This window comes from Rhipicephalus sanguineus, chromosome 5 (assembly GCF_013339695.2).
Source record: "Rhipicephalus sanguineus isolate Rsan-2018 chromosome 5, BIME_Rsan_1.4, whole genome shotgun sequence".
Lineage (NCBI taxonomy): Eukaryota > Metazoa > Arthropoda > Arachnida > Ixodida > Ixodidae > Rhipicephalus > Rhipicephalus sanguineus.
In genome coordinates, this window is record NC_051180.1 from 187,184,873 (window position 1) to 187,208,897 (window position 24,025).

General features: G+C 47.4%; 1 protein-coding gene across 5 annotated transcripts in view; it reads right to left on the reverse strand.

Moving 5' to 3' along the window:
* The window catches only part of LOC119394520 (uncharacterized), an 85,089-nt gene that overhangs the window by 60,083 nt on the left and 981 nt on the right, over positions 1–24,025 (reverse strand). For 3 of the 5 annotated variants that reach the window (XM_037661845.2, XM_037661843.2, XM_037661844.2), the window contains one exon: positions 16,943–17,082. The exons of the other annotated variants lie outside the window; for them this stretch is intronic. In XM_037661845.2, coding sequence (XP_037517773.1) covers positions 16,943–17,053 — 111 coding nt within the window. In that variant the 5' untranslated portion in view covers positions 17,054–17,082. The remainder of the gene's footprint in view (positions 1–16,942; positions 17,083–24,025) is intronic. 5 annotated transcript variants of the gene reach the window in all.

A 24,025-nucleotide genomic window follows, 5' to 3' on the forward strand; every position in this document is an offset into this window, starting at 1 on the left:
CTCGTTGTGCGGGGCCGTGTTCAAGCGCGCGCCGCTTTGTAGAAACGAAAGCAGCTCGGCGTTGCGGATTTGAGCGTTGCTGGTCGCGGGCGACGAGAAACCTCTTTGTATTGACGCTATCACGATAAACGCACGCGTACCTACAGCAAGCGTAGCGCTGTTGTAACCATACTGCACGCTTTTATTGGGCGACCACCCAAACGCGCTTCCGTCCGCTGCCAGCACCGCTAGAGCGTCGCAGAGTGCGCATCGCTTGCAAGAAGTTCGTCATCGCCGCCGGCGCGTTAACTGAACCAGCTACTCGCCGCATCTGTGCACGGTCGGAGCTAAGTGGGTACGAAGCACACTCCCACGACAAATGCGCGCGTGCAGTGCAGCAAGCAGCCCAGCAGTGACGGCATGAGCTGAGAAGGCCACGCGCTGCACGCAACTAGCCAGGAGACGATCGGCTCCACGCAGCCGTACCGCGTTTCACTGAAACTGTCAGTTTTCGTTTAGTAGCAGATCGCGGTACAGACGCACACACACATAACCGACACTGTCCGTTCCGTCGCTATGTCGGTCACTGCGTATACCGGACCCTGTAATAGTTCCGAAATGCTCCTTCGCGTCGCCACCGCGCGCTATCGGCACTACCGGTCGGTCGTGCGAAAGTGCCAGAATCTTTTCTCCACTTTGGCAAAAACAAAGAAAAGGCTTTGCAATGGGTAGTTTAGGCAATATTTGCTGTGGCACTGTATATATTTCTTTGCTGGCGGCGATGGCATACGCGAGGAGATGCAAAATTTCACTTGGTGGTTAATGCGTACTACCGTTTAGTGCATAGTTATGCGGCGTTCCCGACAGGTACGCATTAACGAGGTTCCACTGTATGTCATCAAGAACCAGACGACACACCTTCTGGGATTACCGGCAACTGAAGACTTGGGCATCATTCAGTTTTTGGACTCTGTGGAAGGTATTCAGTCACCCCAAACTAGAATTTTTCGTGGCCTCGGGGAAGCGCAAGAAGAATACCATATTCGCATTGCTCAAGACGCTCACCCCTTTTCATTGAGTGTTCCTCGACGAATACCTCTGCCGCTACTTGAGCAGGTGAAGAAGGAATTGGATGAAATAGAAACCCAAGGAGTCATTCGCAAGGTTGACACGCCTACCATATGGTGTTCAGGCCTCGTTGTTGTGCCGAAGCCGTCGGGCGGGTACAGGCTATGTGTAGACTTAATGAAACTTAACAAGGTTATCCAGCGGGAACGCTACATTCTGCCAACAGTTGAAGACATCTTAGACCAGCTTGGTGGGGCACGAATTTTGTCTAAGCTCGATGCAAGATCCAGCTCCCACCAGATCGAACTAACTCGTGAGAGCAAAGAACTGACAACATTCATCACACCTTTTGGCCACTATTGCTACAAGCATCTTCCCTTTGGCATTGCGACAGCACCCGAGTATTTCCAACGCTTCATGTTGAGATTGCTCGAAGGCATCACTGGAGTCGTCAACATGATAGACAACATACTCGTCTTCGGCAGGAACCGTCAAGAGCACGACCAGCGTCTAGCTGACATCTTGGCGCTCAAGCGGGCATCACTCTTAACGAAAAGAAGTGTCAATTCAGAGTCTCTTCTGTCAAGTTCTTAGGAGTTGTCATCACCCAGCAGGGAATTAGTCCAGACCTGGACAAAGTCACGGCTATCATGGATCTTCCACCACCAATCGATGTCAGTAGTGTTCACCGATTACTTGGAATGGTAAACCATGTGGCTAGATTCATTCCAAACCTGTCTGAGATCTCTGCACCTTTTCGTGCTCTCCTCAACAAAAACAACGCATGGAGTTGGAGTTACAACCAAGAGCAAGCGTTCAAGAACATCAAGTCTTTGCTCAGCTCCGACGTATGTATGGCTATGTACAATTCCCATTACCCAACTGTAGTAGTACCAGCTGACGCAAGCTCTCATGGCCTCGGAGCCGTCTTACTCCAGGATCAACCTTCGGGAAATCGACCTGCCGTCGCCTGTGCTTCTAGATCTCCTACTGCTACAGAGGGACGCTACAGTCAAACAGAAGAAGTCTCTGGCTGTCACATGGGCTGTCACCCGGCATAGGCGTGCGCAGGGTTCCCCATCAGGGGGGGGCGAATGTTCATCGCAGCGCCCCCAACCCTACTAAGTCAATGTATGGGGCAGATTTTGCCCCCCCCCCCCCCCCCCTCTTAGTTGACTAGATGGGTCAATGTACGGGGCAGATTTTGCGCCCCCCGTCTTAGGTGATTAGGGGGGGCGGCCGCCTCCCTTGCCCCCCCTCTGCGCACGCCTATGTCACCCGGTTCGACCAATACCTACACGGACTAAGCTTTGAGGCCGAATCCAATTATCTTCCGCTTGTAGCCCTCCTTTCAAGTAAAGATCTGGACGTCTTGCCACCTCGAATTCAATGCATGCGGATCAAACTGATGTGCTATCAGTTCTCTGTCAAGTATGTTCCCGGAAAACTGCCAGCTACAGCCGACACACTATCACGAGCACCTTGCGACTTGCCAACTTCCAAAGCGGTCAGCAGCTTGGAAATCTATATAGGGGAAGTTCTTAAGAATCTACCTCCACAACTGGCAAGTCAGCTTGACTAGATCCGTCGTCTTCAAGCTCAAGATAGTGAATGCTCTTCGATTATTACTTATTGTGAGAGAGGCTGGCCGTCAAGAAGAGAGTTCCGACCCATTTAGCACCATACCGGAAGGAGCGAGAAAGACTGAGTGTTTACGATGGTTTACTCTTACTGGATCGCCGCATTGTCATCCCGTCGCCTCAACGCAAGGACATCCTCTCACTGCTGCACAAAGGACCTCAAGCTGTCCACCGCTGTCAAGAGCGCGCCTGAGAGTGCGTTTGGTGGCCCCATTGCAATCAGCACATCAAAGACCTTGTGACTCAATGTGCTAAGTGTGCTGAGACTCGAGCCGTGCATTCTGAGCCACTGATACCAACGCCAACACCAGAAAGACCATGGCAACGCCTGGGAATCGACTTGTTCCACTTGGAAGGACTTGACTACGTCCTGATTGTCGACAACTACTCCAGATTTCCCGAAGTAGTGACATTGGGAACTTCTTCAGCAAAAGCGGTCATTGCTGCAATCAAGAGTAGTTTTGCTCGCTTTGGGATACCAGACGCTGTGCGGACGGACAACGGACCTCAGTTCGCGTCCCAGGAGTTCGCCAACTTTGCACAAGCGTATAGATTCTGCCACGAGACCAGCAGCCCTCGATACCCTCAGAGTAATGGAGAGGCAGAGCGCATGGTGCGCACTGTGAAGGATATGCTGATGAAAAGCTCGGATCCGTACCTCACCCTGCTCGCATACCGAGACACACCCCCCCCACCTGGGGTTTCGGGCGTCTCTCCAGCTCAGTTACTTATGAGGAGGAGACTGCAAACTAGTCTTCCGGTTCTGCCTGAACGACTTCTTCCGGCCTTACCAAATCACAACGAATTTCAAGCACAGAATACTGCAGTGAAGTTGCAACAGGCGCAAGACTACAATCGCCGTCACGGTGCCACTCCTCCGATTCCTCTCAATATGGGGGAGGAAGTGTGGATAAAAGATATAGGTTGCAGCGATCGTGTTCTCAGCCCAGCTCAGCGACCAAGGTCGTATGTGGTCGAGACTCCCAGTGGTGTTGTCCAGAGGAACCGTTGCCATCTGGTGCCGTCCGTGGGTGTCAAGATGTCCAAGGACATCTTGACACCCACGCTATGGCTTCATCACCAACGCATCGAACCTTAGCTTCAAGTCCACCGAGAGCACTAGCCTCGAGGTCATCACCAGAAGCATCGTCACCAAGTGCTTCATGCGCATCACCTGTGCCGCCTGGAGAGATGCCTCCCTCACCTGATGTGCTAACTTTACCTGTGCAAGCAAGTGTGCCCCAGTGTAGTGAACCTAAGCGTACGTGTTGTGGCCGTACTGTGAAACCATTGCGCAGGTTGAACCTGTAACTATCCCGGGAGGAAAGATGTAGTGGACGCTGAGTGCTTTGTATATAATGGATGGCGCTGCGGGCATGCGAGCGCCCCCTGACATCGGGTATATAGTAGGGGGGCGGATCGAATAAAGGGATTCTTGTTGTTGCTACGAGCCGCGCTCGTGTCTTTACTCGGCGTCTCCGAACAAGTCACCTTAAACACTAATGCGCGCAGCTAGCGTGCAGCCGGACAATGGCCTACGTGTTCGCTCGTCTCCATTTACGTTTCACCGATTACTTCGAGAGTTGTCCTAAAACTTAACGCTTTTTTATAGTGCAAATTCCAAGAACCCCACAAGGCCAGCTATACCAAAACATACAAAGGAATTACCAATTTACACGTGCTGCTTAAGAACTGCATTGGCATTCTACTCACCGTCAGCGCTGCTGCGGGAACGTCTCGTGGCCCGCCGCTGCTTGCTGTTTCAGCCATTTTGAAGCTGACAGCTTAGCCATTACCTACTAGCGCCTTTACTCTCACGAAGCGTTGCTGTGTAGTGCTCGTGTACCGCGAAGAACAGTAATACCTTGTGAACTGAGTGCATATGCTGCATACACCGCCGCGAAACCCCACACACTGGAAGGGTGGCAAAAGATTGCAGACGCTAGACGGCGCTGCGGCGGTGAAGTGCTTTAAAAATGGCAGCCTCCTTGTGACTTGTGAAATTGGTGTATATAATGCAAGTACTTTCATTTCTAGAGTCTTCGGCTTGTGTCATAACCCCGTAATTTCAACTCGAATGCTCACATCAGAGCTTATAACGGCCAGATCATGACGTCATCATCTTGAGCAATTGTGCATGTGCCAGTTTTTATACTGAATGTTTTGATGTCGCGTTTCATACCATGGGCACTGCATCCAGGTCATTGCTTCTAAGCACTTTGCTTTTATCTTTTACTCTGTGCATTTTTAGCACCAATTCGTTCATTGCAATAACGTTACTGGTGCTCATGCAGTGCTTGTTGTACAGTCTATATTAACACTGTCTCTACTGTCAAGGCAGTGAACGGAGCTTTTTGATGCAATGGCGAGATGCTGAGCTCAAATGCAGTTATCGGAGTGCTGTGAAGGACACTAGCTAGTTAACATTCCGATAGGTCTGCAACAAATGATTGTGGTGGCATAAAGGGGTCTGCAACAGACAGGAGAAGGGAGGGCCTTTTCCCCAGGATTCCATGCCATTTTATACCCTGGGTGTCTCACACAGATGCAGCCATAAGAGCAATTCGCTATCCTATCAATTCACTGGAGCACTTGTTAGTCACTTTTTGTCAACACAAACTGCAGCATTTTCATAAACTTCAAATGAACAAGCCATAATGGCAGCCAACAGAACTGATGCCACTGCTTGCATATCTAGGTCAAATACCAACAGGAGAGCCTACTCATGTAAAAGAAATTCGCCAAAGAATAAGGATCGGCTGGTACACATATTGTAGACGTTAGGAACTAATGATCAGACTTATTAGTGTCACCAAAGCATGAAGTGTGCAACTACTGCATTTTATAAGTTTTAACATATGGGGCAGAAAGTGAGACAATAACTGTTGTGTTTTGAGTTGGCTTAGACGCTGTGCCCGTCAGAACCAGAGATGAGTCACCAGAGCACCGGTTGGGGCCGCAACATCAAGTGATTTATTTTTAAATGCCCATCCCAGTCCCCAACACAGGCGGTGCCACCAGACAGCGGGCTGAACACAGCCCTTCCTTCAAGAACTTGTTGCATAGGCTTACAAATTCAGACGGGCTGGTGGAACTACACGGCGGCCACTGCATGTTCTCATAACACCATCATCTCTAGAGTCGCTGCTGATGTCTGGTACTATGTTCAGTGCAGTGTCCAGTATGTCCGCCGTTGAATTTGCTGGAGAAGCACCCTGCGTTGTGTCCGTAGGAGTTGCAGGGTCCGTCTGATTCTGCTGTGAGAATCCCGACAGGTGTCAACGGTTACACTGCAGGACTGCACCTTGATCAGTCTCAATGATGCAACAGTGAGGTAATTGGCCCTCACTTACCACAGTAGCTCTAACTCCTGCAGGTCCAACCCATTCTCCCGTTTCCAGTAGAGGCCTAGCCCAATGACGGTGGTTAAGGTTGCGCTCACTTTTCGTCTTGTAAGACGCATCACTTGTGGCCACTGTGTCTCTAGCAGGTCAAGACGGTTGCAGGAACAGTTTCGTCTTCGGTATGCAAGTTCTGAGTTGTCTCCGACACCATTAGGAGCTGAGCAGGGTGGAAACCATTTATGCCCGTGGTATCTTTATAGCTGAGTAAAGGTCGCTCGATTTGTCAAGCAGTTCCTTCACTGTACGGACCATCCTTTCAGCCTCTCCGTTTGATTGAAGAGAATGAGGGCTGAAGGTCACGAGGGTCAAACCATGGCAAACTTCTTGAGCTCATGAGAGGAAAACGGTGGTCCATTATTTGATCTCGCAACTTCTGGGAATATGCTCTTGAGCACCTCGACGACCACAGAAGCTATTGAAGGTTGAAGGGTAATAGCCTCAGGGAAACGAAAGTAATAGTCCACAACGAGCAAAAACGTTTGCCCTTTGTTGTGGAAGAGATTTATACCAAGAACCTCCCATGGGGGACCCGGTGAAAGTGTGGACATAAGTGGCTCTGTTGGATTTATGCGAATACGAGCCGACTGTTCGCATCGAGCTACCATGGACTCAACGTCTCCAGCAATTCCCGGCCACCATGCCGAATTTCTGGCTTTCACTTTGCACTGGTTTATACCTTGACGTCTGTCGTGTAGCAAATTCAGGACTGCTGGTCTCAAAGAAGCAGGAACCACAATGCAGGGACCTTTGAGCAGAAGACCGTCGCAGACTGTGGTCTCGTTAGCTGCCATAGCATACTTCGTCATGTGTAAGGGCAGCTTCTTCATCTGAGGCCAAGCACATAGGGCGAAAGAAATGAGGGGTGTGCACTCACCATCTGTGCTTCGGGCTCTTTTGATGTCGTCCGGATTCAACGGCGAAGTTAAGGAAGCGTTAACAACTTCTGTTTCGAACATTTCCACGGTGTCAACGGGGAGAAAAAAACTTTGGTGGTATCCTCGAGAGAGCATCGGCAGCTGCTAGTAGTTTGCCCAGAACATACTGCATGGTGAACTGGTAGTGCATGAGCTTGAGGCGCAGCCTTTGGATTCGAGGAGGGAGCATATCAAGTTCCATTTTGCTGAACAGAGTGACTAGTGGTCAATGATCCGTTTCCATGACAAAGTTTATGCCACAGACTCATCAAACCTACACATTGCCCATGTCATCGCCAGAGCGTCCTTCGCTGTCTGACAGTATCTCTGTTCCGTGGCCTTCATGGAGTGAGAAGCAAACACCACTGGTCAACGTTTAAGTAGGGCAGCTCCTAGGCTGAAAGGACTGGCATCCGCCGAAATTGTGGTGGCACAGGAGGAGTGATACTTAACCATCCACCTATCTGATACCAGCAGTTTGATCTTGCTGAAGGCTGACTCTTGTTCGTAGTGCTATGACCAGGCCGTTTTTACACTCAGAAGAGCATGAAGGGGTACCGTGATCTTGGAGATGTTAGGAAGGTTAGCTAAGGGGTTCACCATCCCGAGAAATTGGTGAAGTTCGGCGATGGTCCTTGGGTGCTTCAAGAGTCTTGATAGCCTTTACTTTCACTGGATCGGGTCTGATGCCATATGCTAAGTAGACCGCACCTAAGAAAGGCACTTCGGACACACCAAAGCAGCACTTATCTTGGTTTAGAGTTATACCGGCTTTGGAAAGGCAAGAGAGGATTTGTTCCAAGTGGGCGTCGTGCTCTTTCTGGTCGCAACTGAAGACAAGAATGTTGTTGTCTATCATATTTGCCACACCTTCTTGACCATCGACGATCCTTGCCATCTGTTTTTGAAAATATTCCGGGGCCGATGTGATACCAAAAGGCAGGTGACAAAAGCAGTATCAACCAAAAGGTATCACGAAAGTTGTCAGCTCTTGAGACTCTGGAGCGAGCTTGACCTGGTGAAAACCGGCTCTAGCGTCCAGCTTGAGAAAACTTTTGGGTCACCTATCAGACCAAGAAGCTGCTCAACTGTTGGCGATATGTGGCGTTCTCGAAGCACAACCTCATTCAGACAAGTCAGGTCAACTCAAAATCTGTAGTCACCCACTGGAACTACTATAGTCGAGCCCGACTATATCGAACCCGTTTATATCAAATTATCCCGTATATCGAACAATTTCTAAACACAGTAAATTTACATTGAGAATATATAGTAAAAGTTACTGTTACATCGAACGAAAATAGCAACGACAACCGATATATCAAACTCCACGTGCCTCAAAAGTGCCCCAGCAAGTTGGCTTTCCCTCGCGGTGGCGGGGAAAACTGCCGGCACCACCCTAGAAAAAGTGGTTTAGACCCGGCTGTGCACGGCCGAACACCCCCCTGCAAAAAATGATCCTGGCCTGCTCGCAGCGCTTACAGCCAATCAGAGGCTGTCGTGCTTTCTCCGAGGCGTGGAGGCGGTACAAGTGAGCACCATTTTTTCTTTCTTTATGCTTGCGTGCCTGCTGCTGCCTCTTTTCCACGGGTTCAGCGTGGTCCGTGCTGGTGGTGTTGCCTGTTGGCGCTCTGTGAACTTTCTTGGCGCGCTGTCGTCATGGCTTGTGTAAAGAGGCAGAATTTGCCGTTCACCACGAAACTCGAAATCACAAATCGAGTCGAGCGCGGTGAGAAGAAGTCCAGCGTCGCCACCACATACGGATCGACATTTGACGAGTTCATCAGTGCGGACGATGATGTCGCCATCATGGGCCAGCTACAAGATGAGGAATACGTTGCAGACGTCGTGCCGACCACGAGCCAAAGCGACAGCAATAAGGAAATTGACGATGGCCCGTTGCCTACATCCTCCGAAGTGATTAGTGCACTTGCACTGGTCCGGCGCTATTGCGTGAATATACAAGGCTGCTCCGACTTGTTGGAAGTGGAGGCGTGCGTGCTGTCGCAGGCAGCGAAGCTGTTGAAACAGAAGAAAATCCAGGACTATTTTGTTCCAAAGTAGGGCACGCAAGTAAGCCACCATATTAATAAAGTACTTTCTTATTTGTATGTGCCTTTGTGTCATTAAATCCTATAGCGGGCCTATATCAAATTATGCCATATATCAAACTAATAAACGTTTTTTGGCGAGTTCAATATACCCGGGTTCGACTGTACTATGATTCCTGCCCACCAGGAGGTTGGTTTATCTATCCGATGAATTACTCCTTCGGCTTTCATTCTGTGAAGTCCCTGTCGAACCAACCCTTGCAATGGGATAGGGATACGCCTAGGTGCGCTAAGTGAGAATAGTACGGTGTCAGGTTTAAATCTGATGTGGTACTCATCCTTCAGCGTGCCGAGGCCCTTAAACAGTTCTGCAAGATGCTTCAGCCGGGGAGTCGTGCTACGTCTCCAAATAATCTGATGACCTGTAGTGCTCGCAGCACGGGGAATCCCGGTAGTGCAGTAGTGAGTGACTGCACTACATAGAGTCGCTGAGCACATCTTTTCCCTTGCCACAAGAGCTGGGCAACGTACAATCCCAGTACCCGAAGCGGTTGCATTCCTGGACCTGTCACCAACTTGTACATTTTGTTGAGCTGAAGAGCTATTGCAGGGAAATCAGCTGGCACTGCTGAGACTTCCACACTAGAGTCCACCTTGAAAGAGGCAGTATAGGGTAATCATCTATCGTGACGTCAACGTACTTAGCGTGCTCAGGTGCGACGACTCAGGTGCGCAAGCGCGCCGCGTGCCGGCTATCGCTTGCGCAACCGAGCGCGCCCGCGGTGCGGTTGGTTTCAAACGCGCGCCTTCTCCCATTTCTCTTGCTTGGAATGTGCTGCCACGCTTCGGGAATGCGTGGAATTTTTTTAATGCACCGATGTGTCTCAGTCATTTTTTTTTTGTTTTCCAAAGAGGCGCGGCGGCTTGCAGTTGCGCATCTGAACGCGCGCACGCGGTCCGGCTGGTTTTGTTTTCGTCCTTCGGGTGGTTTTCGCTTCTTGCGCCCGCAAAGCTGATGGCTCTTTGATTTCTAATCTCTCAAAGGGTGACCGCTTGTTACTCTCTCGTTTATTGCTCCCCGGGGCGCGATTACATCTGTTTCCGTGCGGCGCTAAATAACACAAACGACGCCGCCGTGATTGCGTTTCCTGTTTTGGGGTCTCGGAAACGTCTTGTTGGCGATAAGACGAAGGATTACTCTAGCTTTTTCACTCGTTTTGCTTTCCGGACGGGTGCACAACCATAGAGTTTTCTTCCGTGCGCTCACTGACGCAGTTCGCTTATGCTATGGAAGCGCACGCCGGTTGCTCTGCTGCCGGTGAGTCGAGCAGCGATTCTTCCGATGCGGACCCCCAAGTGCCGAATCAGAATCTGATTCATTGGATTTCAGTTTGTAAGACGAGGATTTTTTGACGAGTTCAGACTCCGATGACGATCAAGGAGCGACATCTGAAAAGCGTGCGCGCCAAGCCACGCTTCAAAAACTATCACACGCTGAAAAGTTTTTAGTGTTAGAGCACGAACATTTTTAACCGGAAAAGTACTCTGGTGCGCTTATTTTTGTATGTCTGTGAGCTATGTTTAATACAATGCATAATTTTTATTTATTACAACACTGTTAAAGTTTTTTTTAGGATTTTGCTTGATTTTACTACGAATAAACCATGTGTATGTAACAACAAAAATGATTTTTTTGTCACTTTACGGTCACGAAAAAAAATTTTAGACAATTTTTTTCTAAAATAGAACCGTCTAAAGGATTGATTTTGGCAATAAAAAAATTACACATTTTTGGACTGGATTACGCGAAAAAATTCGACCCTCAAAGGGTTAATGACGACTTGAAGTTACGCCACAACTGGTCCGAGAGGCAAGCATCTCTGAGGCCAGCCACGAACCTGTCATGCATGAGGTGCTCTTCGACTTCAACAGATGGGTAGCTGCGAGGCTTCACAAGTCCGCATAGTTCTGAGTAATAAGCGTCAACACTTTCGCCCAGTTCCTGAGTGTGCCTGTGAAAGCAAGAAGACTTGTAGAGCTCGTTAGTTGGGTGAATGAAGTGTTCGGTGAAACATTTGAAGACGGTCTCGTAGGAGAGCAGCTCATCCGCAGAAAGCGATAAAATGTCGAGCGGGGGACGACTTTTGGGGCCCATTGAACAGTGAACATACAGTATAACAGTGAACAGCGCTGCTACATGTGGCATCGTTGATCGTGACAGCATTCTGCACACAATGCGCATGTCTACTGGAAATGTCTGAAAAAATATCGAAGGTGGTTTAGGGGGCCCTTTAAAGTAAAGTTATTCGGGCTGCGTGAGCAATACGTGCCATTGTGGAAAATGACGGCGCGCTGCAGCAGCAAAAGTAAGCTGCGATGTACTACAGAAGTCAGTAAGGTTACTATGCATAGGCACCGTGCGTACGCTGCTTACAGGGCAACACCCCTCACCGTCAACGAAAGATAAGTTGACACATGTCACAGCGGAAATGAACATTGCCGTTGAGCAAGCCAAAGATGAAGCTTTTTCTACTTTACATATAAGGCTTGAAGATCGACCTAAAGGATTCTGCCGTTTAATCAAAACCAGCAAAAAGGACAAGATAACTACACCGGCCTTGCTACACAACGGCACCGCTGTTCACGATACCCACGCTAAGGCAATATACTTTAACTCTTTTTTCGGCTCATAGTGTTTGTGTGCAGTGATACCAATGATAATGCGCTAGTGTCCCGTTATGATAAATTGTGCCCAGTATGAATGGATGATTTGATTGGTGAATGGATTTACCCAGCATGGGATTGAATTACTTCTAGAACACGAACGCATGCAAAACGGAAGCACAAACAGAGCGACATGCGGGGAGGCACCCCACACCTCGCTGCAATTCACAGAAAAAAAAAATGAAAAAGGTGCACACATTCCCTTTATGTGACTCATTATTTCTCTCATATTTTATTCATCTATTCAAGCAACAAATTACACAAACTACACGTGTCGTGTCAAATAATCATCACAGTGTCACGTGCTACTGTTGGCAATCTCAGAGCACAGTCGTCTACGTAGAGGACCGACGTCACAGCACTACCGTCTACGTAGGGCCATTCCATCGTGTACGTCATCCCCTCATTCTCTGGACGTGCACCCGCGAGAAGGGCAATCAGCGTTCAGCTTAAAATTTGACCCATTTCTGCGGCACATAGCATTGCAAGTTTTGGCAGATGTGATCGTGAACGCCTGGTGTATGCACTGCGCTCGTCAGCTCAAAATTGTCAAACCTGGTGAGGGGCCCTTTAAGAAAGTCTGCAAGCTTTGCTTCGAGGTCTGGATATTTCCCCATTTTCAGCCCGTAGTGACTCTTCCTGATAGACGTGCAGCTGCAGATCTCCCTTCGTACTACTCACAGTCACAAGCCTCGGGCACACGAGAAAGATGAGACGCAGCTATATTCAGTGTGCAAAATAACTTTTCTTTGTCGTGCGCTTTCATAATGAAAGTGGCGCATCACAATTTGCACCTCACTGGGAAATGATACGATGTGCACAGGTCCTATGCGAAACAACACAAACTGACCACAAGTGCTCGGCTGCCCTTGTGTGACGGCGATAGCAATGCGTCTGACCTCTCTGATGGGAGTGCATAGCGCCACAAATGTGGTTTCAGTCTTGTACTCTATTCTAACGCACAGGCAATCTTTGTTCCCATTGTCGCTCTTGCTTAGCTTTTTTTTTTCACTCCTCTTGCGTTTGCCCCTCTGTCCATGGCGGATGAGAGAGCCCCAAGCTCTTGCATTCTTCGGTTCTCCTTTGTACTCCAGCAGGGGGAACCGAAGAACGTGGGGAGAATACAGGACACAATGGCTGGGGGTCCCAGTAAATCCCCCAATTCTTTTAGTTTCTTTCTTTCCTGATAAAGCCAGCACTATCCCCACATACAGGCTGTGAGTGAGGGAGATACCGGCTTTATCCGCTGACCTTTCTTTTTCGCTTATCTCGTTCCCTCCCTCCGTGTCGGGATTTGCTTCGCATCTTTGCATCATGAAGCGCCTCTTTCTTCTTCTTTTTTTTTTTTTTTTTTTTGCTTTCTCTCATTCACCTGAATGCCCCCACCAAGACTGCAATGTTAGTTGCACAGAATCGACAACATTTTCGATTACTGCGAAAGTTTGTCTGAAGCGGATTATTTTTTGCGTGGAGTCTATGGGAAACTAAACAAACATTTCCGTGTTGTTTGGCATAAGCGAGAATTCATCTTCACCAAGTTCGTCTTAATGAGATTTCACTGTATTTGTTCACGAATTGGGCATCTCAGTCGCCGCCGATGTCTTTGCTAACTGTACTGAACATTGTACCACATGGGCAATGAGCCCGTAGCTCCCTTTCCTTTGTCCTACTGCACCGTTCTGTCAAGAGTGCTTTGAGTGTACACAACAGGAGTAATATAACCCACGGCTGGCTGTCTTCTGCCCATCACCTTCGCCACTGGCCAGGAATGTGGCCGAGACATCTCAGGCAATGGACATGCCTGTGACCTGCGCAGCTGCCTTCAAACTTGCGCCCTTGTGAGTGCTACTTGCAACGAGAAGATGTGTCGGCACGAGCGACGCTTTCTCGCGCCGACTGCCATGTTGTCTTTGCAGATCCGGACATAGGTCAAGTCATCGAGTCAGGGCAGCTGTGTCAACCAGCGGCTGTGTCGCGGTGCACGGACATTCTTTACGGACATTTACACCCCATGTGTTGTCTTCTTTCGTAGAGCTTGTGTAGCTTTTTGTTTTAAGTTTCTTTGTCGACATATGTGTTGATTTAAGGTTGGGGGGATGTGGGAGTGCTATCACTTCCCAGTAAAGTTGTTTGCACCTCATGGCACACGCGTGTCCTGCGGATTAGTCGCAGTTAGGTTTAACAGCCACCAAGTGAGAGGTGGGGCTGCACTCGTGCTGGGTAGGGTTAGCGCGGTGGCGCCGCCTGGCGGCAGAGAGGTTAGGCCAGTGCACAGGAAACAGCAGAGAGTTTCTTTTGGGGTGTGGCAGCGTGCGTGGACAGACGTCTCTTGTGGTGGGTCCATGGGGGACGATACCGCAGCTCGTTCCCCGTGGGCCCCTCATGCCGAGTCAAACATTGGCGACGCCACATTCGCAATACATTGTGTGTGTTACGCTTTCTGCGTATTGTATTGGCATTGTACAGTAGAACCCCGCTGTTACGTTCCTCACTGCTGCGTTTTCCCGGCTGTTACGTCGTTTTCCGCCGGTCCCGGCATAGCTCCCATAGGATACAATGTATTGGGAACCCCGCTGTTACGTCGTAACTGTCGGACCGTTCCCGTATGATACGTCGCGAAGTGCGCCCGGAGCCGACCGAGTGACTACCAAAGAGAGCGGCCATGGTGCATTTTCACGCAGCTTGGCCTCGTTTGACCGTAATATTAGCCGCATGAGAGGCGCAAGCAACAGAATCTTTCAATTGATGCAAACAAAAGCATGGCCTTCGAGATTCAAATTGCAAAAATGGCGTCTATGACGTAACTGCTCGCGAAAGCAAGGCCTTCGAGATTGGCATTTACTATTGACAAAAGCATAGCCTTTGAGATTTGCATTGCACAAACATGGCGTGTATGACGTAATTGCTTGCGAAAGCAAGGCCTTCGAGATTGGCATTTACTTCTGCCATCACGTTGGCGTAGACTCATCATCATCGTTATTTGTCAGAGAACGGGAGGAGTTCGAGCTGGTTGGAGCTCGCATGGTCGTGCGTGCGGTTCGCGGTCGGACTCGCCGCGCCGGTCGTGATTGCGTGTGCTTAGTTCTTCATGCCTACAGCTGTTGGTGTTAAAAAAATTACATACGTTGATTACATTTCTGTGGATGAGGCCGTCCTAAGCTCCGCGTTTCTATCCATGACTAGATCGCGGCTGAGCGCGCCAATTTTCGTGCTGCTCGTAAGAATTGAAATAAAATTCTGTACCACTAAATATTTTGCCGTTTTTCCTGTTTTTCAGCTCTTACGTTTCCCGTCTCTTACGTTTATTTCCTACGGTCCCTTCAAAAACGTATCAGCGGGGTTCTACTGTATAAGGTTTTTGAGCGTGTTACTAGTTATGTATTAGATACAGCTGGCAAGCTCGCCGTGTTGCAGAAGCAGTTAATAAATGTACACGTATTTGTTCATTTGCCTGATGGCGTCTACTGTGTCTCTTTGTTCCATGAGCACAATTCATCTTCGAGCTCCTACAAGGTACTAGAGAGGGTACAGAATTTAGCGATAAGGCTTGTCCTCAATAACTACAGATGGCAATTTAACATACCCTTTGCAAAGGAGAGTTTAGGGTGAGAAATGCTGGAAATACGAAGGAAAAAGTTAAGATTAAGAATTTCATAACATATTTCATTCCAGAACAAGTATTGATAAAGGTAAGTACATATTTCGCCTGCACTACATCTCATCACGAAATGACCATACAAACAAGGTTAGAGCATACAAGTGCAGAACTGAGTCTTTCAAGAACACATTTTTTCCACGCACATATTCAGAATGAAATTTCCTAACCAATGATGTTGCCACAATGAACTCCAACACTGCCTTCTACTCCTTGTTATGATGCTTTGTTTCCTTCCAATACAAAAGTTCATGTTACTATTTCTAGCATACATGACTGTGTTGTCATGAAGAATATTGAGTTCGGTGTCCAATTCTTGTTACTCTTGCTATGATATAGAATACATTTTTATTGCGATAGCAGTTATATGGACAGTCTCAGCTGGTTTTTGTCCGTCCCCGTCGCCGCCGCCGCCGTCATTCACCGTATGCGTATAAGTATGTACTTATATATAAAAGTCCCAAAGAAAAATAATTCAGAAAAATGCTTCCGAAGCGCGGAATCGAACCAGGGACCTCTCGCTCCTTAGTGCGTGGCGGTAACCACTACGCCACGAAACACGGATCCTTTAGGTAGCTAACGGCGAGCGTTATATACACACCCTTTACTGCTGGCCGGACTCAAGAGACGGCAGGCGCTTATAAGCATTTCTTCATTACCAGCGAGATGGCACGATTGTCGCGCTGGGTGTTGGGCGCTCGGCGCGCTTTGAAGGTCGTCGTCCCGCTCCTGCAAACGCTGATGCTCTGCACCCTACAGGGTGCGGTCGCCTTCGTGCGCTTATCTCAAGGAAAGAAGGGGGGCGGGCGGAGGGTTGTATGTCTTGTGCTTTCCCCTCGATGTCCGCGCTGAAGTCACAGAGCGTACGAAGGTCACTTGGCTTGCCGCAGCGGCCGCGTTTGCGAAAGGAGCGCGCTGCGCAAACAGAAATAAGTAACAACTGCGACATTTGTTCGCGCTCGTCCTGTGTGTACCTGTGCATTTGTTTCGTGCGTCCTGCTTTTTACTGCAACTGATACCTGTAAATATAAAATGTCATTATTACCAATTATGTACTGTGTAGCGCCCCTCTGTAATGCCGTATGGCACTGAGGGTACTGCGATCAATAAATAAAATAAGAAACCACGGCTGCCCATTCCACTCGTAGCAAGCTAATGATGCATCTGCTGTGATAATGACCAACATGTGCACGACGCGTGCAGAGACATGCTGCTGCACTGATAACTGCTCACAAAAATGCAACACCCGATGAATCACACAAAAGTGAGCTGTTTACACACTCATGGTCGTGACGTATCCACGAGTAGTCTTGCGAACGAAGACGCATTCTTTGGTCGAAACAATGCTTGCTGCGCGAGTCCTCTCTTGTTCAGCCACTGTCAATCGTAGCCCCACAAAGAATCCTACAAGTGGGCACATCAAACGCACAGTGCTGCGACATTGTGGAACATTGTTACAAACCACAGAAAATATGCTAGCCAAGACAAGACATTATTGAATGCCCACCTGGTTAAGCAGTAGCAGCATGCCTTCACAGCGCTGAACAACGCCTTCTAGTCGGTCTCTGAAGGACTCCAATGCCTCCCACTGGGAGCGGAGCAGGCTCAGGAGCTCCATCTTGGGAGCCCTCTCATGGGTCAGACATTCTGTCAAAAGGAAGTGGCATGTGAAGTTTTCAAGTCCATATGCCTAGAACATTACAAAAGTACACCAACAAAATATAATGCCTCCTAAGAAGACCATAGAAGAGCATTTTGTAACAGGTAAGTTATACAGTCAACATCCTGATTTTTCAGACTTCCTGGGGGCCGCAAAATCATCCGAAAAGTGAGGTAATCCAACAACAAAATTTTCAAAGAAATGTGTCTTTCACTGCCCTCAACGATTCAAGTCTCCACAGTCAACTACAAGGCAAATATGGCTTACCGGTACACTTTTTAGGAATCTACGAGCGCATGCTTTGACAGGGTACAGATGTGTATTATTAACAAGTGTGTTATGTCCTTTGGCCCTCTTCCAATCTTGGCATGCCTGGTTGCGTAACATAGCGTTGTGGCAAAGCTGACACATGAAAACTGCTATGGCTGCCAGGAGATTTGCGCACACACGCTAGTTAGAGGATGTGAGACAATCAGCATATCGCCAGTGGCAGCTTTGATCAATACTGTTTGAAACCAGCATTTGTGGCTCAATGTGTGAAAAATTGGACAGTGAAGCACTTCACCATCTGACATTTCAGACGTCCTAAAATACTGGCTTTATGAAATATGTGCTTGTATCAGGTAGATAAGCCGAAGTGGTGCTTGCCTGCAAGCAGCATCTTCGGCACGTGCTCACCACTTGTGTGCCCTTTCCTGTACAGGGTACAAAACGTGTGCGAATAATGGCTGGGGGCTTTTTCTATTTACTGAAAACTGGTCCCTACTGTTACTCAGTCGATACCACAATCGATACATGGTATCAGAACGCGAAGCCACGACCACAGTGTTCGTGCTTGATAACGCAGAGGCGCGGAACTTATGAAGCCACCGGAGCCACTGCACGAATGTCTGAAGCACAAGCATTACAAGATGCCACGTCGAGAAGATATTGAATCGGAATTAGCTCGAGCACGCTTTATTACGCACCTTGACGCCAACTCGAGGTTTCACCAGATACCGCTGCATGATAAAACGTCAAGAATCTGTACGTTCCTGACTCCCTTCAGTCGTTACCATTTCTTGAGGCTGCCCTTCAGCATAGCCTCCATCCAGAAGTGTTTCAAAAGTCTATCAGCGAAATATTCGAGACGCTGCCAGGAGTGTTAGTATACGTCGATGACGTCATCGTATGGGGTACCACAAGACAAGAGCATGATGAGAGGTTACGAGCGGTAATGGAAGCAGCACAGAAAGCTGGCCCAACGTTCAATGAAGATAAATGCATCATTGGAGAGAGCAAGATATTTTTTTCTTGGTGACGTTATTGCAGCAGCGGCATATGCCCAGATCCTACCCTGGTCAGCCCTCTGCTAAATATGCCACCGCCGACGGACAAGCCACAACAGGCTCATTATAGCCCTGAAATTTGATGGCACCACCCCTTTAATGGGGACATTGAAGCACTCATCAGAAGATGCCCAGTTTGTCAGAAGTATGCATACCGGCAGCAAAGTGCTGGTATGCATGAACCGTGCAGTGCTGGAGCATGCATGGTACCAAGTAGGTGTCGATATTTTTCAGTGGGCCGCAAAATCGTATCTGGGCATTTTTGATGCACTATCCAACTTTCCAGAGGTGGAGCTTCTACGTGACACAAGAAGAGCCACAATTGTGACAAAGTTCAGCGCAGTCATTGCACGATATGGAATACCTATTGAGGTGTGTACAGATAATGGTCCGCAGTTTGCGAGCCATGAGTTTGCGTTGTTTGCAAAAAAGTACGACTTTAACACATTACGTCCAGCCTGCAGTTTCCTCGCTCGAATGGTCTCGCAGAAAAAGGTGTTCAAATAGTAAAACAAATTTTAAAAAAGACTTCGGAGATTAGAGATTATTTGTGGCTTGGACTGCTCACTTACAGGACCAGTCCGATAGAAGACGGTCAGTCACCTGGAGAGGACTGCTCACTTACAGGACCAGTCCGATAGAAGACGGTCAGTCACCTGGAGAGTTACTTCAGGGCAGATGATTTCGGACAACTCTTCCAGACTTGAGCGAAGCTCCATGACAGTCGGTAAAGAAACATGAACAGTACCGACCCCCAAGACATAGTCTTGCACCGCTACAAAGAGGCCAGGTTGTCAGAGTACAAGGAGACTCGTGGTCACTGAAAGCAAAGATTCTTAAAGGGACCGACAACTGATTTTTCTTGACCCAGTTTTTTACGGCGCGACAGGAAGCTTACCCTTCGTAGCGTTTGTAGCTGCAGTGGTTTATCCTAAAAGCACGTAGTTATTTTATAAGCAGTATTTTTCGATCTGAAAGGCTCCAAACACGCATGACGGCTTGCTCCAGCAATGCTGAGAATTGATAGCGATGCCGCTAGCCCCTGTGAAAGCTGTCGTTCTGCTTTCGCAGGAGTTACTGTAGCTATGCTTAACCACCTTTATTTTGAGATTTCAAACCATTTTTGAAAATAGCAAGCTGTTACAATGAGATGATGTGGCTTTATATACACCTTCTCGGTATTTGTACAGCGTTGTGTGCACCTGCGCCCAAGGTTGCCTGCGCCTATACATGGATGGCTTGTCCCGGCGTGGAATCATTACGCAAGCGAAGGCAGCGCCACTTTTGTTGCATACAACTAACGCAGGCCTATATGTACATTTTTATGGAGTAATATCTTTTAATATAAAGAAATGAACAATATTTCAGTACTAACAGAAAAGTCATCGAACGCATACACCAATCAATGGTCACGTGACCGGCTTCATCGGACCGTTTATGATTTTGCCGCCAGAGGCGCCAAAGGCCATTTTTCGCGACTTTCAACGAAGAAATAAAAATATAAATCCACCTCTCACGAGATAAACAGGGTTGGTTTCAGTCAATGCGACGGACAATCTTTCCATCAGTGCAGTCATCTCATTTCATGTTCTCGGCAGTTGTCGGTCCCTTTAATGCGGCTGATCAACCCAAGTAGTATCAGATTGCCACCGAAGACGGCAGGGTCTTGCACCGCAACCGACAACACCTCAGGGCTATGGCTGAGCCTTTCAGCATTTCGCTTAGTGTTGACGACATCCCCGATGACTTCAACGAAGACGGACACCCTTCCCAGGTCCAACCAAGTGACAGAAGCGCACCCAATGCAACACCCTCGAAGCGAGAACCAAGAAGACCACAGTGCGAAAGAAGGCAACCACGGCAGTTGAGATACGACGACAACTTCGTGCAAGTTCCGTCAACTCAAAACCTTCTGAAGTGCGTGCACAAACTTTTGATCGGTGTTTGGTGCTGTGCATTCTTTTGAATGGATTTGTGTTTGGTCAAAACGTTAGCAATTTAGTTTGTCATTCCAAGAGAGCAAGATGTATCATGAAGAGTGGTAAGCGCGACTAGACAGGGACGAAGAAAGAAAACAGACAAGGACACAGCGCTACTTTCAACTGATTTTTATTTTCGCTCGAACCGATAAATATATACCGAGCGAGCGGAAACAGCAGAAACAACAAATAGACAATCGTCTATTCGTCCCTGTCTAGTCGCGCTTACCACTCTTCATGGATGCAAACCAACTAGCCCGCCAACGTGTTTTAGCCAAGATGTATCAGGTAGATAAGTCAAAGTGGTGCGTGCCTGCAAGTAGCATGTTGGGCGCATGCTCACCGCTTGTGTGCCCTTTCCTGTACTGGGTATTAAACGTGTGCGAATAAAGGCTGGGGGGCTTCTTCTGTTTGCTGAAAATTGATCCCTACAGTTACTCAGTCGATACCACAATCGATACAGTGCTAGTGCCACAAAGGTGTCTGATAATTATTGAGTATAAACACTTAGTTGACTGCGTATGCAATGATTCATGACCCCGTAGAAGAGCGTCCATGAAGTAGGCTGTCACTGCATGAAACATGAAGGTCAGTATTGTTGGCGGCTGCATCAGCATTGCCACTGTTGTCAACTAACACTGCTCTACTGAGGAGGACACAGTTGTGGTGGCATATAGTGCAGTTTATTGTGCATTCTTCATAGGTATACCCAATGCTGCTCTATTAGCATCTTAAAACCTCCTCGTACAATTTCCTCTCCCTTTGTCCCTCAAACCCTTCAAGACTAACCAGTGTTGAAGGGGGTGGAGGAGCACAAGGAAACCTTGACAAAGCATCTGTCACTGATACACACACAAAAAATGAAAACAAGTTGTGTGGCACAACTACCTGTCCAAGAACTCGTTCATTTTCAGCGATGTGGAAGTGTCTCAATTAGGGGTGTGCGAATAGTGAAAGTTCATCTCGAATCAAATTCAAATCGAATAGTGCCGAATAGTGGCCAAAAATATCGAATACCAAAAAAATTTACTGAGAATTGAATGACAGAACAACGGCAATGCTGCGCCTCATCGTCATGACTGCTCCGGGCCCAAAAATCTTCAGGCGCCCGTTCAAAGCAGCATTTTAAATGTGCACCGGAACAATGGGGGTTTCTAAACGAGTGGTGCGGTACGGCAGTGGCGACTGCACAGCTTGAACAAATTCTCACGTGAAACCCATCATCATCATATTGCGGGCCAAAGTTTGGACGTTTCACGGTACTTGCAGCATACGCGACCGAACTACGCAAGAAGTCCATGCCTTCGTTTCGGAAGCCAAGTCATGACGGGCTTGACAGTTTTCTCATGTATTTTTCTTACATGTGGAAATGACATAATCTCCTTTAGAATAAACATGCGCTCGCTTTTGAACTAGGATATCAGTGAAAGTTTTAACGAAAGGCCTACTGTAACAATGTTAGTGTTAGTTTTAGCCACCCCACCCTAACCAAGTTGTACCATTGGCCATTGTCGTGTTTTAGATATTCATCATGTCGAATTATTCGAAACTTCGAATACTAGCTATTCAAAACTCGAATCAAATTATTCGATCAGGTATTATTCAATTCGAATTCGAAACTCGAATATTTGTACACCCCTAGTCTCAATGCATGATCCAGGTAGTGTCGATCTCATAGTGGATGCGGAGATCCATTTTTCTCAAGCGATCAAGTATTCCGTAGGCGACTTGCGTAGTTGTTAGAAATTGTTCCTCAAATGTATGATTGACCTTAAAGAGACAGTAAGTAAATCATCGCTATCATAGCTATGACTCTGGTTAATCTACTGTGGTCAAATGCTTTGCTGAAATCAATAAATGTATCTACACAATCTCTATTTCTTTCTTCAGTGTTATGCAGCATGATTGCCCTTTGTAAAACTATAATGCAGACTGTGTTAATTTCCTTTCAATTCCCTTTCAGAAACCACAGTGGGAGTGCTTATCATATAAGTGAGCTGCTATTTTGACTATTACTTTTTCCAATGCTTTTTAAAATACAGCTAAAACAGAGATAAGGTCATTTCTGACACACCCTCAAATGTGTGGTATTTCAGCCATCTTCTCTCTGCATAAAATAGTAAACGAGCTCTCTGCGTAAAAATAGTAAACGAAATTGCCCAATTGAAAATGTGGGCAATACAATGTGCCATAGTGTCTGGTGCATACTTCACAAGTTTTAATTGTCAATCAATATAATCGGTAGTTAATCCATTAGTACAACAAAAAACTTCCTTAGTGCTTGTGTAATAACAAAACTGCTGATTCTCTCATTCCGTATAAGACACGTGATCAGTAAAAGCTTTACCAGGTCCTCATGATGGCATAAATTTGATAAAAGAAAGTGTTGAATATTTCAACCACCTGTGGAGGACCTGTGTCAGCTACTAATTTCTAGAAAAATATGATATAACAAAAACGTTTCCTGAACAGTCTAGGATCACTATTTCTGGCTTTGTCTAGCAAATGATACTGGAAAAGTAGTTTGAACTTGTTCAGTTAATTTCACTGTGACTTGAAAGCATTCAGATCAGCCGAGTCACACATGAAAAGCTCGCTTTTTGTTATCATAGGTGCAGTTTACCCGGCCTCAGTATTTTGTTCTTTTGATTTTCTCACAGAAAGCGCGTAGAAGCCATAAATTTTATCTGGCACAGAACAAAGCAGTACAGCTGGCTTCAAATGAGTTGATGCTGTTGACAAAGTGCTCCACAGCTAACCCATTGATAGAAATAACAGACTACTTGACATTATCATGCCTGTGGTAATCTCATGATGACCCTTGTTTGTTTCGGGTAGCAGCTGTCAGTGCCCTCAAAGCCTTTGTTTTCTTAGTCTCCTACAACCTTAATAAATGTTAAGGCAATTTCTCTACTTGTTACTTTCCACATTTGTTTTTTTTTGTTTTTTTCAACAGAGCAGATTTTGATGCAAAGCCAGCAGTGCTGAAACAGTCTGGTCTCTCTATAATCCCAGGTGATCAGTACATTTTCTGTCATGGTTTCAGCACCGTGGCTATGCCCAGCTGTCAAAGTAAGTAGTCATGTCTACTTTCACCAAGTGCAACAGCAGTTAGCAACAGAGTTTTGCCTGTTTTGAAGCCACTTTATGTCTGCCAATAACATGTTACATGTACAGGTGCAACATACATTTATTATGATAATTTAGGACAACTGCCATTTGGGCATGTTGGTATAAGATCACGATTACAAAAGCACAACTAGAACTAAGTAGAACCCAGGACGTCCTGTGTTCTTAGTCTCCATTCTAGTTGTGCTTCTGTGATCATAATATGATAATGCAAGCTCATAATGCTACCATAACACAAGCGCCAATACAATGCCACGTTGCTTTTAGATGCAGCTTAAGAACACTTCTCTGACTAAAGCTGCTCTGCGGTTTCTCCGCAGGCACAACTGTCACCCACCAAGGCAAATGGGAAACATACGATTCCCGGTTAGCACACCGCATAATGCTACAAGATGAAGCGTCATGAACAATTGGAAAGCAGCTGCCCCAAAACGAAGTCCTTACTCTAGCAATCAGTTATGTCTTGTCCAGACGCGGTGCGTACGAAAATGCGT